The sequence below is a fragment of the Lepeophtheirus salmonis genome, chromosome 6 (assembly GCF_016086655.4).
Source record: "Lepeophtheirus salmonis chromosome 6, UVic_Lsal_1.4, whole genome shotgun sequence".
Taxonomy (NCBI): domain Eukaryota; kingdom Metazoa; phylum Arthropoda; class Copepoda; order Siphonostomatoida; family Caligidae; genus Lepeophtheirus; species Lepeophtheirus salmonis.
In genome coordinates this window covers 26,726,577-26,743,873 of record NC_052136.2, presented here as the reverse complement: position 1 = coordinate 26,743,873, position 17,297 = coordinate 26,726,577, and the positions used below count along the sequence as shown (strand labels likewise).

Sequence of the window (17,297 nt, the reverse complement as noted above, 5' to 3'; positions counted from 1 at the left end):
TAATTTTGAATTTTTATTTATTAACTAACATTTAATTTTAGCTGAAAAATGCAATTAAAAAAATTTAATTTCGAATATCATATTTTTTGTAATAAATTTCAAAATCCAAGGTTATTCAGAAAAAATTTCACCGATCAAAAGCTTTTCATAGAATTTTTTTTTTTTTTTTTAAAAAGTTTCAAATATTATATTTTTTGGAAAAAGAAATAGTTATTTATAGAAAATTTAATTTTTTAGAAAAAAATTTCAAAAATTAAATTTTTGATCTTTTTTTTTTCAAAAATCCTTAGTTATTCACATTTTCACATATTATTTTATTGGAAAAAAATTTCAAAAATTTATAGCTCTTCACTGAATATTAAATTTTTTTGAAAAACATTTCAAAAATTAAATTTAGTTGAAAAAAATACATAAAAAATAGAGCTATTTACAAAAATTTCGAAAATTTATAGCTATTCACAAAAATTTCAAAAGTTCATAGCTATTCACAAAATATTAAATTAAAAAAAAAAAAAAAAAAAAAATATTAAATTAAAAAAATAAAAATAAAAAATATTAAATTTAAGGGAAAAAAATCAAGTTTAATTTTTTTAATTTACTGTATAATTTGCCCGAATGAGGAATTTTTTTCTAGTAATAAGGAAAAATTCTTTAATTTTAGGCTTCATCTGCTCCAGCCCACTCCCCTGTTGACACCCCTAAAACATGTTAAGTAGTGTTCGGGGCGTCCGCAGAAGGTGTACTGGAAGGGCTATAGTCCTCCTAAATCAATGATTTTTTTTTATCACGCAAAATTATCAGTTAGGGAAACATTTTAAGTTTCATACTCATGATAGTGATGAGTATTCAATCTTTCTTACTGGAGTATTCCAGAAAGAAAATATTATTTAAGCGAGTAACGAAATAGCTCGTAATTCCTCAAGGTTATTTTTTTATAGGCTCGAAAATACTTGATCATCAAAACTCAGTTCGTAGCACATCTTTAGAAAAGAGGAAAAATTATATGGTATGACAATGAATGTTTGTATTCGGAGTTATTATAATACGTTTTATGGATTAAAAACATGGCATTACAATAAAAATTGAGTTAAGAGAGACAATTGTATTTCAATTAATGTTTATACGTATTAAGAGTTGGATTAATCTATTAAAATATCTTTATTCATACCATTTCATACAAAAGAATAAACTGATTCATATCTACAATTTGATATAAATACTGAGTTCTCAAACGATTAGAGCATCACTTGATTTTAACTCGAGCATCAGCATGAAATACGCATTTGTTTTCCTTTGCATTGCCTTGGCCTTTGCTGCCAACGTATCCGCCTCTGTGGACAACGTCAACATTCAAATATGTGATGAGGACAAGGATTGTAATCAAGGATTTGTTTGCAAAGAAATTGAAGGACAAACTGCCATAGATATCAAGATGTGTCAACCTTCGCAGAAGGTGAATCATTAAGCAAGGAATGGAATTAATCTTCTTATCCTTTGTCATAATATCAGGATGTAAAATAAATAATTAATTACTCAAATTGTTCCTCTATAATATTTAATCATGTGAATATTTATATACTGAATTGTATCCGTGTATTGTCTGTGAAATAAAGAATTTAGCATTTAGAAAAAAAAAAAAAAACCTTGAGAGTAATTTTTTAATGACGTTATTTATTTAAAGAAGTTACATATAATATATATATATATAACTACACATTCTAGTTTAAAGTTAATTCCCTATAACAAAGTCAGACATCCCCAAAAATTGTTGAGCCATAGTTACATAATATTTAAATAAAAGGATAAAACTATAATTACTCTGTAGCTCCGGAATATCTTTTTAACTTCTTCTATAATTGTGCATTAAACAGCAAAAGAATTTAAGTTTTTATCTAGACAATGATAGAATGTTGCGCACATAGAATCTTAACGAAGAAGACAGAATATCGGGATGCGACTGCGATCAGAATAGCCCTGATTTCTTCAACTCGGATAGGCTCCACTACTGCCAACTTCTCTGCAATCATGCCCTTACTGCCTGATAATACAACGTCCATTTGGGGGGAAATAACAAGACTGTCGACAAAAACTTAATTTTTTTTCGAATTTTTTTTTCAAATAGTACACTTTGTAATAAAAAGCAAAATTCCTAAAATTGGGGGCTACAACTCCTACAGCCACTGATAAAGATAAAATATATAGGTCATTTTCACTGACGTCATATATTGCATCATAATTCAAGGAGACGCCATCTTGGGACATGACCATATTTATAATCAATAAATCTTGAATAAACTCCATCAAAGGGTTTAAAAATAAGTTACACTTAACACCTACCTGCATTAAATAATACTTTATACCAAGGATAACTGGTAATATTTGAATAAAATCAATGTAATATGATCTGAAAATCCTTCTTCACTGACTAGATTTGTAGAATATATGTACAAAATATATTTCAATCTATATATATTTCATTTTATTGTCAATTTTTAAATCAATTTATAGCAAAAGTAAGCCAGAATTCTTCTTTTAGAGAGACATGTTAACACGACTTATTAGATAATGAACTAAATCACAGATCCCTTCTTTAATAATAACATATTCCAAATACAAATTAAGGACTCATAGATATTAAAACTAGGTAGTAGAGGGATACATTTTTAATAGAGAGTACGAGTAAAACCCATTAATTTGTTTTTTATCTCTAAGAGTGGATCTAATGAAACGTCATGACAGCTTCACATTTCTTCACATAAGCATTGTTCAAATTGACAGGGGTTTCATTTTTCTAACATTCCCAAAATGATAACTCATGAGTTGGTTTGGGTAGCAAAGAGGACTCTCAAGCCTCATGACCTCTTTCAGAAAGTGATTTGGGGTGCTTGTGTATGAGGAAATATCCCATAGTGTATCCCAAATTGCACTTCACACACCGTCTGATGGTCCTAGGAGCCACGACGAAATTTTTGACAAGGCAATTCATCGATTGGGTCCTCCTTGATCTTCTTCTCCAAGCTGGACAGAAACTAATCCCACTTAAATTGTGCATTCACTTCCTGCTTTCTTGGAGAGATCTTCCCATCATTTTTCATCATGGCTAACTTGAAAACCAGGCTCCTTGAGCACTTCAAAATGTCCATAATTCTCGCCACTTTAACTTCAGCATGGAAGATATCTGAGATTCTTTGGTCTATTTGCTCACTCATGATGACAAGATAACGAAATCTTTATAATAGTTTGTTTATGCACAAAGGATGGCGGAACCAGAATGTCAAAAATAATCCCTGAATCTTCTTATATTAATGCAGCCCTTTATAACAAAAAAAAAGAAAGCACCCTATTTTTTGAACACAAATGATTGATTGCAGTTAAATTTTAATAGACTTTATTACATGATGCTTGATAAATACATGATAACAACTTGGATTCATTATTACAATTAACTTATATAGAAATCAATGGTCGGAAGAGCAGAAATGTCGGTTGGATATAAATCGGCGTTTGTTAATCAAGCTTTTTGATCCGGCAGACTTTAAGGTCAGAAAACTCTTGTGAGATCGGAAGGCAGACTTCATTTTCGTTACAGTCCTCTGATGTAATGCAGAGGTTGTAAGTAACTCCATTGTCACCTGCAGCTACGGCACTGCGGACATTCCAGGACACTGCAAGGACTAAGAGGAAGAGAAGGGATAATGACTTCATGATGTTAACAACGTTTGTAATACTGTTACTTACTGTTTAGGGAGTATTTATACTATTTGAACTAGGGTTGACACTTGGGCAAAGTTTAATTATTTTTTTATAAATTGTTGGATACTAAAAAAAAAGTGAGTATAATTACAAAAATGATTACTGGAATGACATTTTTATGCTTCAATAAAAAAAAATGATATTAATCTTAATCATTAAAAATGAATCAAAACGTTTATTTTTCGGTTATTTTTTTTTTTTTTATGATCACATAATAAGTTGGTTCAGCTAAGTTTGCTATTAGTAGAGATGTAAAAAAAAATAGTTGGAACACCTGTGAGGGTAAAAACTACACTTCAGAAAATGTTATTAAAAAATTAGTAACTTTTTTTTTAATAATTTTAATTTAATTTGAATTTTTTGAAAGAAAATAAAATGTTTTATTTTTCAGTCTTTATTCTTCTAAGATATATTTATTTTGCCTTGCTCAAAAAATATTTTATAATACATTTATTCGGAGGATGTCTGGTATATTTTTATAGGTTATATAATTTTCCTACCACCAGCTGTGACTATGGCAGTTGTCCTCTTTTGGAGAGCGAGGCAAGTCTTGGGTATGTAGTCCAATTCATTCTAATCCGGGGCTGATTTATGCCTGTATTCATGCCAAACACACTCCCATGTTCCGTTTTATATGCCTTCATCTTAATATGTTGGCAGAATGAATAGTCATGGAGGTTTGCTTCTGGACTGTAGGGAGACCACTTTGTTTTCAAACAGATTTTTTCACCCAAGTTATTTTAAATCTTTAAATCAGTAGGGTTATATATTTATATTATTTTTCTTGGGGAGGCTTGGTTTTATTTCAAAACTCCATAACTATTCACAGAAAACAATCATGATTTTGACACCAAATTCAAAAAATTAAAATACTAAATTTTTTGAATTAAAATTTTAAATAAATTTTTTTGGAGATAAATTTAAAAATTTAAAAATGTGTATAGAAAATTAAATTTTTTGGAAAATAAATTTCAAAAAATAAATTAATTTCTTTAGGAATTTTTTCAAAAAAAATTAAATTTTCTAGTAAAAATTAATTAATTTGGTGGGAAGGAGGTTCCCACCCCCCGTGGACGCTCCTGTTTAGTCACAGGATTTTGAATTATTTGAGTGTAAATTTCAAGCTTCCAACCAGTACATACCAACTGTGTAATTGAAAACTGGACACTTTGAATCTGGAGCGTTAACAAGTTTATATCGGAAACTTGGGACATAAATTAAATTTTTAATAGATGTTAGCACATTTGTCGACTTTGATAATTGCCTTGATGTGCCACTGGATTCTCGGAAAGGGGGTATTAATGTAATTTGGGGTCCAATGCTAATCAACTGAAGCCTTGATAGCTTCGAGATTCGGTGCCCTTGACTAGCAGGCCTTTCCCTCGACATGCGACCAGAAGAAAAAGCGAGTTCTGGCCTCATTGTTTTTGGCCTGAATAGAATGTTATTTTTCCAAAAAAGATAATGTAACCATTGCTGCGGGGGTCGTTTGAAATGTCGGTGTAAAGTCTGAGAGATGGAACAACTGGTGAGTATCGAGGTTATACTTAGTTAGTAGTATTTCTTTGAAGGACACACACCAACTTTGAGCTAAAAATGTATATTTCTTGCTGTTTGTCCTTCGTATATAACGTTTAGTGTCACTTGTGCCCATAAGTAATGTTTAATCAACACAAGAAATTACTTTTTATGTAAAATTTTTGAAAATTACTCCGCTTCCTCGATTCAAACAAATGCCAAAGAGAAAGAAAAAGACCGATCTGGTTGAAAGCTGGTGTTTGTTTTTCCATGAGATGCAACTAACTAAACACAACCTCGATACGTGCCATCTCTCAAACTTTGGGCGAACTTTTCAAACGACCTTCGTATGTCTACCAATGTACTATCTTGCTGAAGTACCACACTCCTGTCCGGATCCAGGACTTAGTCCTCAATATGTCAATTTAGTTAGTAGCATTGAACTTGTACCCTATTTTGATCCAAATGAGTGGAATAGCCAGTCCATTGGATGCAATAAATCCAAAGCTCATCACCAATTCTGGTTACTTGGTGGACGTCAGGGTGAAGGATTCTTGTCGGTGTCAATACGGTAATTAATGGCCTTTTTTAACTTGTAAATATTCTCCTTGCTTGCTTAAGTTCAGTGTTCCACGAAAAGGTGAGTAGCAATCTCTATTTTTTTTGTCTCTTTCCGAGGTCATTTTTCGATGCTGTTAATTTTTATCGAAGAGGGTTGTCAATACACAAATTTTGTCAGTTGATCTCTCTTATAAGTGGTCCCATTCATAGGTATATTACAAAGTCTGAAAAAAGTCAAAATATGTATTTGAAAATGGCCTCTTACGGAGATGTGTATGGAGAGTCTCTTCCCATAAATTGATAATTATATTTGCTAACGCCCCCCCCCCTCATATTAAGGAATTTTTACTTTTTACTAGAAACTTTTATGCTCAGGATAAAAAAAATTTACGCCTACAAAGGGGTAATCTTTTTTTCCCCAAAAAATATCATATTTTTAAAATTGTGGAATTTTTAAATTGTTTTTTCAAAAAAACAAATACTTGATTTTTTTTTCTGAATAGCTGTAGATTTTTGAAATTTTTTGTAAACAGCTGTCGATTTTTGAAAATTTTTGTAAACAGCTGTAGATTTTTATTTTTTTTCCAAAAAATATTATATTTGATTTTTTTCCAAAAATGTAATATTTCTTATTTTTTCTGATCAGCTGTGGATTTTTTTAGTTGAAATGTAAAAAAATATATATCTTGGAAATTATTTCCATAAAAATTTCAAAAGCTAAGCCCCCCAAAATATAATCCTGCAGATACCCCTTAGGATGTCAAGCTGATGGGAGAAATTATCAATTCCTCTTTTTTATTAGTTTTCCAATTAGATAATTATATTTAATGAATAAAGCAACGTATATTTATTTGTTATTTGTCATGCAAAGCAATGGTTTTTATGTTTTATTTTATCATCAAGATCACTCCGCGCGAATATATCTATACTCATTTTTTATAAATATATTATTGATACATAATAATAATATTTTTTTTTCGGTTTTGCTAATTAGTAAATATTATCTCAATCTTTTTTCTTATTTAAAAATTTGTGATGAACCAGCATTTCAAAGAAGGGAACACGAATTTTCTTAGTTTTTTCGAAGGGGGTACAATGTTAGGGGGTAGGTGGGGTTTGAGAGAGGGGGTAACGGGCTTGAATTAACTTACAAATCATAAATTAAAATAACACAAATATCAGTAATCCAACAATGATTTGAATCATGGAAGACAAAATTTGAAGGAAGGCGTTTGAACCAAGGAAGATTATAATATAAAGTAATGAATTATTTACATATGAATAATAAACCCTCAATGTGTTGTGAGCAAACGAACATTGTTCTTCTTTGTGATGATAATATTTTGGCACAATTTCCTATTCTAACAGAAAATAATTTGTATTATTTAATATAATTCATCGATTAAGAGTTTTTTAATCTATAAAAAAACAACCAAATTTGAAAGGGAAGGAACGTGTAAAAGGGTGGATTTTAGGGCCATGGGAGGGCTGAAATGTTAAACAAAACAAAAAAAATCAACACGACTATAATTTGAAATGAATCACATTCAATATTTATAATATTCTTTTATTATTTACACATCACGGGGATCTGAGAATACATCCTTTGATAAATCTTTTCGAAAAACGAAGAAATTTTTCTAATATTATTTTTTATTTTTTTATTTTTCGTAATTTCATGATTATTTTTCTTGAAAAAATACAATAAAACAAGATACTTTTTTTAGTAAAAAAAAATCCAGTCAGTGTCCGACCGTTGTTTTCTTAAAATATATATTACCAATGTATAATGTAACACATGGTTTTTTTTATTTATTAAGTGGGTCCTGGCGGCGTCAGAAATATTTAAAAAGTGTGGAGTAATTGTGAACAGAGCGTTTACACAATGTATGTCTTTTGAAATTTAAGATCATCAATAAATAAATTGGAGAATCACTCACTATAAATAAAAAAACACAAAAAATGAAATGAATTAAAAGTCCTATTGTCTTTGTTTACTAATTTGAAATATTCTTAACATAAAATTATATTACATGTGTTACTCTTTAGATATGGAGACGTAATTTGCTGCTAACCGCGGCATTATGCAACCCCCCTTAATATAAAACGTAGAAAGTCCTTTCAGCTGTTTAAATATGTTCTAGATATTATTATTTTCTTCAGTTATATTATATTCAATCCCATCTAGGGGTGAAGAAAATGAAAAGATAGATAGGACCCGCGTATCGGTCCTTAGGGCCGTTAAATAGTCAAAAAGATTGGAAGGATAGACTAGGAAATCAGTTTTTATAACGATCCAACACAAAGGATTACTCCTTTGTGATTTGTCTCGAATGGGAATACAAATTCTGCATTTTTATTATAAGTCCCTAGAATTCCAGGAAGAACCGTATGATGTTCACATTTCCAAGAGTTAACTACTCGATATATAGACGTCCTTTAGTTAAATCAATCATAATTAAAGGTCCACATCTATCAATAATTCTAGAATAATCTACAAACCTTTTTTTGTAAAATTTTTAAAATGTTAATTGTTTGAAAGAAAGAAAATTTGATAATCATTTGTAAACAATTTTTGCTTTACAAAACAAATCTCAATAGCATTGTAAAAATAAGGAAAAAGACCCCACTTACAGGAAGCAAATAAAATTTGTTTGTAACAAACATCTTTGAGTAATTTCAGGCTCAGTTACTCAACTTTTAAAATACTATTGTTACAAAAATAATATGGATCGTGGCAATTTTACTCTTTTACAAATAAAAAACATTTTAAAAGACTGAAAATTATATTTATATGGGACATATAATTTTATGTACACATATGGAAATGCAGCCAGTATTGGGGTAGAGGGGTGATTGCAAATGCTGCAGTCAGTGGCAAAATATGCCCCCATCATTACATTGATTGAAAGTTGAATAATTTAATTTTTCTGTTCCTCTCTAAAAGTAATAAAGTGATTTAAAAAAAACTCAAAAAATGTCTAAAAAACTATTATTATGAAGTATGGACCAAATTGTAGTAGTATTATGAACATGCAAAAAAGCATTTTTTTCTGTGTTTCTTAGTTCTTGGTTTATTACAAAAAAATGAAGGTGTAACTCTCAATCATATTTAAAAAGAAAAATGTTGGTTTTTTTTAAAGGGATGATTATTTATGTATCTTTTTTTCTTCTTCTTCTTTTCGTACCTCTATAATTCTTAGTAGAATTAATTAGTAATAAAGTATTAATATATAAAAATTTAAAAACAAATATTATTATTTTACAAATAATTTTTTCAAATGATTATTTTAAATAATTTTAATAATATTATTTTATGTTATACTTAAGCGTATTTTGAATATAAATATAATATAAACATAATATACCTAAACATGTTATATATATTTATATAATATTATTAATATCTATCTCAAAAAAAAAAAAAAAAATTAACGACTTTTAATTTTTTATACATAATATTTATTTATAAATGTAAGATTCTTCATCTATTCAAAAAAGATATTTGACTATATTTTTTTTTAAATGTTTGACCTATGCGTGTGTTTCAATGTCGTCCCTCAGTTTAAAAAAATCAACTTATCTAATTATCATTATACACTATTTTCTACACCCTAAAAGAGGGAACAATATTTTTTTTACTTCATCAAAATAAAAAAAATTATGTTTCAAAAGCAAGTGTGATTTTTTAGATCAATGTTGCCACATGTTTTTTGAGCAATTTTTTCATGTATTTTTGTATATAGTATGTGATATATTCAAAACATATTAAAATGTATTTTTTTTTGTATTATTTTATAATTTTTTATCAACGGACTCTTATTTTTATTAAAACAATGAAAAAGGCACCCTCAAACTTTTTGTTAATCCCTCATAGAGAATGATGGAATATATTCCTGGATATTCAAATGCATCAATGTCACCATTATTCTTAATGGGTCATTCAAGTCTTGGATTTTTGATATTATCAATGCAGTAAAGATTACTATATATTCATTAGATTACAATCAAGGGCAGTGGCGGAGTGGTTAGGGGGGTCATGAGGCGTCTAAAAAAATTGTAATGGAAATTTAAATTTAAACATTATCTCGAAAAACAAAAATTTTTAATTTATATTAAAACAAAAAAGACAAGTTTTTGGAATATCTTTCTGAAAAAAATAAATAAACAAAAATTAAAGTTCCTTTTTTACAATGAAAACAATAATTAAGATATTTTTCTAATAAGAACGAGAATTTCAATCTCTTTTGTAATAAAAAAAACAAAAATTAAATTATCTTTTAAAAAAACAAACTGTTTTTGAAATTTATTTGTTATACTCTAGAAGAAACAAAGTTAATTTTTTAATTACAGACAATAATTAAATTATCTTTTAAAATACAAATTTATTGAAATTTGTTATATAATAAAAACAAGCATTAAATTATCTTTAAAAAACAAGTTTTGTGAATATATATTTTGCAGGAATAACAAGAAATTAATCAATATATATTTTCTCAAAAGAAACAAAAATTGAAGTTTCTTTTTTGGTAAAAACAAGAATTAAATTATATACATAAAAAATAAAGTTTTCAAAATTTATTTCCGAACAAAAAAAAATATTTGTAAAGACTGGCTAATCGATTTTTTTTTCATGTTTTAAATCTTGACCTCCCCTGCGAAATCCGTGCCACTCTGCTGCTGATCATGGGGATTGGGTCGGGGCATGTCCGTTCCTTTAACAGAATACAAAACTAATTATATAATACAATAAATATATTATCAATAATATCTTCTTCAATAGAATGGCAATGAAAAAAATTGAATCGAAGATACAGTGTTTTTTTTTTCTTAGTCTGTTCTTCATTTCTTAGTTGTTTGTATATTATTATCATTTTTGTTAATGTTTGTGTATTTTAGTCCGGGTGTAAGTAGACAAGATCATCTACTACATCATCACTCAGATGCTGATAGATAATCCAGTACATGAGTTGAAAACACGTAAAAGTAACAGGGAATATGACTCGCGAGTATTTATCAATGTCTGAAGCCGTCATCCCAAACATTTTATTCAGATCTTTCATATCGCACTCTGGATTTGGTGGAGGAGGTGCAGGAGGTGGTGGGCAAGGGGGTAGTTGAGGTGCGACGTGATGGGGTTGAGGCGGCGGAGGTGGGGCCTCATCGTCATAGCGCCCTGGAGGAGGACGAGGCATGTATTTACCATGAGTGTAGCGGCTAATCGTATTTTCTCGAGAACTGCCTTTACAATGCATCTTGGGATCATGAACTTTGAAGTGGACAGTCTGAAATTGTAGTATTGGAAGAAGAAAAGGAAAACAATTAGTTAATTAGTTGAACAATACTTCATACTATAATTGTTATAATCATTACGTAAATAATACTGATAATTAGTTTTGTGACTTTTGTTGAGGTGAGTGTGTATGCTCTTAATTAGTAATGAAAACTACGACTAGTTCAGTCTCTGTTCGGTACAGTTCAGTCCTACATATCAGCCCATAAAATTTATACAGGGGCATCTGCAGGATTATATTTTTTTGGTGCTCATTGCTTGCTTATAAATTAGAATTGCTAAAATAAGGAGATAAAAAAATAAGTGGATTTATATTTCACTCATACCAACATATGTGTACTTATATTTAATATTAACCTTCACCACTATTAAGTCAATATGCACATCTCTTTAATTTACAAAACACTACTGATAAAACTGATGCACACTATTATACCAACTATTAGACTCAACTTTTTCTCAACAAAAGTCGCATCCCTATTTATAATTAGAGAAGAACAGTTAGCACATTTACCGTGGAAATATTAATAATACCCTTGCTTTCTAAAATTTGCAATTACAAATTACTACTTGTATAAATATGTTTTAACAGTTGAAAGGAGGAATTAATGTTTAGACACTGAATGCGCTTTTATTCTCCTTTTATAATACATGTATTTATCAGCGCTCCATTAATCTAAAGGTGATTTTCCACATCTATAACTATCAATTATCATGCATGTACATGAAAATACGTGTGTCATTTTGGAACGGGTCATTGGACTACTTAAATTTAAGAAGCTAAATTATAATCTTCAAACTTGAAAAATCAACTCTTTCAAAATGAAAATGCCACCATCTATAAAATTTTAGAAGCACGACAATGGATAATTATCATTCAGCTTATTTATCTCCTCACAACTTTGACTGACAAAAGGGAAAAGACAAATTAGAAATAAACCAAAACATCTGAAAGCTAGCCTTAAGAATTTTTTTTGTTGCCAAATCTTATTTATTATATACATTGAATGGATAATTCAGGGGCGTCTGCTGGAGGCCCCCCACCCCAAAAAAAAACAGAAAAATTTGTTTTAAAGACTTTTTTTCTTTAAAAAAGATATTTTTCATTTTGAGATCATGTTACGCCTCGAGTATTCTCAGACTCGGGTCCCAGTGCCCAAATTTGTATTTCATAGACTATAATTGATATTATGCTACTTGAATTACTCGAATTGAGTTTTTTCTTAATGAAACATATGAACATTGTGGAGTGTGAAAATCAATAATAAAAAATAAATTGGTCTCAACTCTTTACATTTGAGTCTAAACCACGTCTAGAGTCTTTGATTTAGAGCTCAAACCTAACTACAACTACGCAAATACTGACTGGAGTACAAGTCAAATTGAAAATTATCCAATCATAAAATTAAGTTAACTAGATTCGAGTGAATAGATTTTATAGGCTAAAATAACCTAGAATGGAAACCTATGTAGATTCAACTGTTAAGAAGATCAACATCGTATAGTAAAACAATATCTGCATATGTGTGCTTGTCTAAAGTGATATTTTATCTCGTTGGGATATTTTATTCCACTTTCCTAGGGGTAACAACCCTAGAGACTAAAATATCTTGTGTATCAAATTTTTAGTCCACGTTATAGTAAATTCACTATTTATCATAAAATTATTTCTGTATTTAATATTTATTATGAATTGAGGTTAATTCATTTTTGAGTTAATAACAAGTTATGGAGTTACCGATAGGGGGAAAAGTCCGTTTTCAATCGCAAAAGCTCAGTGAGTTTAATTAGATAGTTCCAGTCAATCACTGCAAGCTGAGAACTCAGTGGGTATAAAGGGACTGTTTAACGTCAGCACGACTGTCTGCAGGTGCATGGCCCTAGTATTGCAGCCAATAAGATTTTAAACTATAATTATAACTAAAAATACTATGCAATGTGAAAAATCCAAAATATAGCAAAGTTTATTTCCAAAAAAAAAAAAAAAAAAAAAAAAAAAAAAAAAGATTCAAGGGAGTAATTTGAATTTTTCTACAGAAATTCGACCTTTTCTTAGTTCTTAAACTGTAAGAACTTCATGGTTGTGAATGGTTAGGGATAATCTCTATGGGAGAAAACAGAGCTTCCATTGGCCTTTTAGTCCACGCTGGCAAGAACACGTTCGATATCATGAAGACTCTTGAGGTAGTAAAAACCACTGTAAGGAGTCATTAATCGTTAAACCATAGGGACATCCTTAAGGACAAGCCTAGGAGTTATAGACCAACTAGGTTAAAGTCCAAAGAGGTAAGCAAGCCCTTTGATAAGAACCAGGCAATTAAGTTCGCCGAGTACATAAACATGTAGAAGTGGGATTGGTCAAAAGTTAGCAAGACGTTTATAAGGCTGGTGGAAAGTTACTCAAGAGGATTAAGGTTGCCCTTTCTTTAGCAAAATGGAAAAAACTCAAATTGGTTACTTTTGAATTACTCCAAACACAAAGAAAATCGAATCATTTTTTCTGGACCCTGTCTACAACAAGAACAATGCCCATGTGGCTTGCTTAGGTAATACCAACAGCAACATTAGGACTAAGGACCTGGCCTTTGTGATGATGTAACAGATTGTGACCTCAGCCGGATAAATAATCTTGGTCTAACCAGAGTAGGCTAAAACGTTCTTCTTTCTTCCAATGTAATAATTACTATTGTTTTTTTTAAATCATGTTTTTAGCGGCGTTGCTAGCTTTCAACTTTAAGAATTCAAAGTAAACAATATACTTACAACACGAATGCGTTAAGAGGCTTGGTGAACACAATAACCCATTAATGCATAAGGTTTGTGAGGCCAACCAAAGTTAAAACTTCACACTCAGGGATTTCCTTGAGATCACTTATCTCTGAAGTGACAGTAAATTTGTCTGAAACCACTGTAGCATTACTCCTGAGCACTTCAAGTTTGTCGAGGAATATACGATATTGGCAACAAAAAAAACTAAAGTAACTTCCATTCCTACTCGAATAAATTCATACATAATTCCTCACGAATATAATTTGTTAGCCAATAAATAAATTATATGCGAGAAAATTTATTTTTGCTATAATATACGAGGGTCGTTTGATAAGTCCGTGCAAAGTACGAGAGATGACACTACTAGCACGAATCGAGATTATGTTTAGTTAGTAGAATCTCTAGGCTGAACAAATACCAAATTTCATTCAGATCGGACAAATTCTTGCTGTTAATCATTCGTATGAATCGAAGAATCGGCTGGAAATATAATTGCGACTGTCTTTTGGATTCGCAAGGAATAATACCTATGGACTATCTGAAAAAAGGTAAAACTGTTGCAGGAACATATTAGGTATAGTTATTGGACCATTTTGAAAACTGAGCTGCAAAAAATGCCACAATTATTCCAATAAAGTCCTTTTCCAACACGACAATGTACCAGCTCACAACTCAGCAGTTGTGTTTGCAAAATTAATCGAAAAAAGTTTCCAACTAATTTCGTAAGCAACCTTACGCACCTTCACTATTTTGTCTTGCATCTTTATATCATGGATTTTATCGATTTTTAGAGAAGTAAGCCGGAACATTCAACGTTACTTGTGTCTATATGGCAGCTCCAAAAATGTTGAAAACGCTTAGGAACTTTTCTAATCGAAGTTGTAGTGTACCCATAATGTTTATCAAGGTTCTTTTTAGTCTACCGAGAAGTTTTACCTCCCATAAAGTAATGTTTAATCAACAAACCAAATTCTTTCACGCTCATTTTTTGAAAATCACTCCACTTCCTCGATTCAAACGAATGCCAAAATGAAAAAAAATGACTGATCTGGCTGAAAGTTTGTGTGTATTCTTCCATGAACAAACATAACCTTGATACGTGCCAGTAGGGCCATATCTCGGACTTAACACTTACTTTTCAAACGACCCTCGTATAAACGAGGTTGAAACATCCAAGAACTGAAGAGATCTGGTGCCAGGTATGTATTTAAAGGACGCGTGCAAATAACAAAAAGGTATGGCGATGATACAATATTAATTCGAAATTACAGGAAATTAATAGTAATAATTTTATCTCAATCATAATTCTGTGCAAAAATATAGGCATATGAAATAAATCAACAACACTCACTCGTTCAATACAAATAATTTCAACAATTTATAATATCCCAAGAGCTAGAATATGGACTAAGAGGGCATATATCCCGTAGTTTGATGACTTATGTATTAAAATATGTTGTAAATTTTTCGATTAACTATATATGCCACTTATTTGTCTGGAACTGACTCAAACGAAAGGAAAATTTGTTTAAAAAGTGAACGATTATATAAATTCAAAGGGAACAACATAGTAAACTAAATGAATGCGAAAAATGAACAATTAAAGTGAACTAAACGATTAAAAAATGAAAACGATAACCAATGAGAATAGCCACTAGGGGCCCCTTTTTCCAATCGAAATCTGACATAAACTCAAATTTTACACACAAGAAGAACTTGAAATTCTGTCAAAACAATCAAATTACTCCGTTTTTTTACATTGGATACTGTTTTGATTCATAATCAATTATCGCTGAAAGTACTATTTAGTTTTTTTGCGATGATAGCACCGTACATCTGCAGACAAGTCGTTACCGTATATTGAGTTTCAAATCATTTAAACGTATTTTTGGGGTTCCTCCATTCAGTAAAAACGAGAAACCCTAATGTTAGTTACCTTGCAGAGAGAGAAAAAGAAACTAATCACAAGACATTAAAAATACTGTCTTAAAAATGCAAATGTCCTAACAAAAGGATTTGCAAAATGATAATTTTAATAAAATTAGTGTTTGGCTCCTCCACTTTCAAAAACGGTACACAGAGCCTAAAATAGAAATATGTAAAGTGGATGGAATCTATATTAATACTAATATTAGTGCAACACTGAATATGAGGGCTGCAACGAGGAGTGAAGATACGTTTTAAAGCTTCTGCGTGTATATTATTCAATTCAATAACTTTGTAAAACGCAGACATGAACGGTTTCTAGGGAAATTGGCTGGAAGTAAATGGTCAGTATGGATAATCGCAAAAAAAATATTTCGATTGGATTATAAAAAGGTTACTCTATACATAGGACGTGCATTCTTTTCCCCCTTCATTTCATTTGACCAACGTAAGCCTTGTGTTGCTTTGGTCCTTTTTTAGAAACGAGGACCGCAATCAGACCAGTACCACTTGTTGGTCCTTAAAGAATGTAAAACCGATACATCTTGAAGTAATTCAGGGGCGTCACTAGAGGGTGAATTCCCTCCAGCCAAGCCCAAAAAAAAAAAAAAATTAAGGTATGTTATTCAGTATGAAATTTTTTTTTTAGCAAAATTACGAGTAGAATTTTTTTTTAGAGATTTATTTCCTTTAAAAAAAAGGTCGTTCGGGTAAATTATGCAGGAGAGCAAACCAATCTAACTTTTTGTGAATTATTACAAAAAAATTAATATGTGAAATTTTTTATGTGCATAGCTTTGGATTTTTGAAATAAAAAATTTAATACTTGCATTTCATTATGAATAGTTATATATTTTTGAAATTTTCTACAAAAAAAAAAAAAAAAAATAAATAAATCTAATTCTGGATTATAGCTCTGCAACAAATTCTACAGTTGAATTTATTTAAGAAAGTAAGTACACTACTTAGGAATGAAATAATAATGACAACTGCTAAGGAAAAGAAAATTTATTTTTCAAATAACAATTGCAAAAAAATGGGGCGGCTATAAAATACACCAGATTTTTATCATTCTCAATAGTACATGAGACACAAAAAACATAAATTATCTGCAACGTGATGTGACAGTCTATGGCTCATTGTATTCACAGGTCCCTAATAAGTAACATACACCTATATTTTATATTAAATAATATAATCTTTTAGGGAGTTGTATTATTTAGCTACAAAACATCGCCCCTTCATACGGTTTGTTTACGCAAAAATATAAGAAAACAACGCTCATGTCCCAGTAACTCTTATTAAACTGTGAAAAATCCTCAATAATTATTAAATAATATTTTTTTAGTTGCAAAGGAGTTATACAAATAATATAATGAGGCGTGTGAATTGGTTGAATTCGAATGTTCCCCTATGAAGCTGCGAAATTTTTTCAATAATTCAGCTGTTGATGTTTGGATTTATTGAGTTTTGTGTT

The 17,297-nt window shown here is 30.2% G+C and overlaps 1 protein-coding gene across 22 annotated transcripts in view; it reads right to left on the bottom strand.

The window, feature by feature from the left end:
• Positions 1 to 10,705: 10,705 nt before the first annotated feature.
• The window catches only part of Rdl (Resistant to dieldrin), a 67,376-nt gene continuing 60,784 nt past the window's right edge, over positions 10,706 to 17,297 (bottom strand). For all 22 annotated transcript variants that reach the window (XM_071889305.1, XM_071889304.1, XM_071889312.1 and 19 more), the window contains one exon: positions 10,706 to 11,117. In XM_071889305.1, coding sequence (XP_071745406.1) covers positions 10,728 to 11,117 — 390 coding nt within the window. In that variant the 3' untranslated portion in view covers positions 10,706 to 10,727. The remainder of the gene's footprint in view (positions 11,118 to 17,297) is intronic.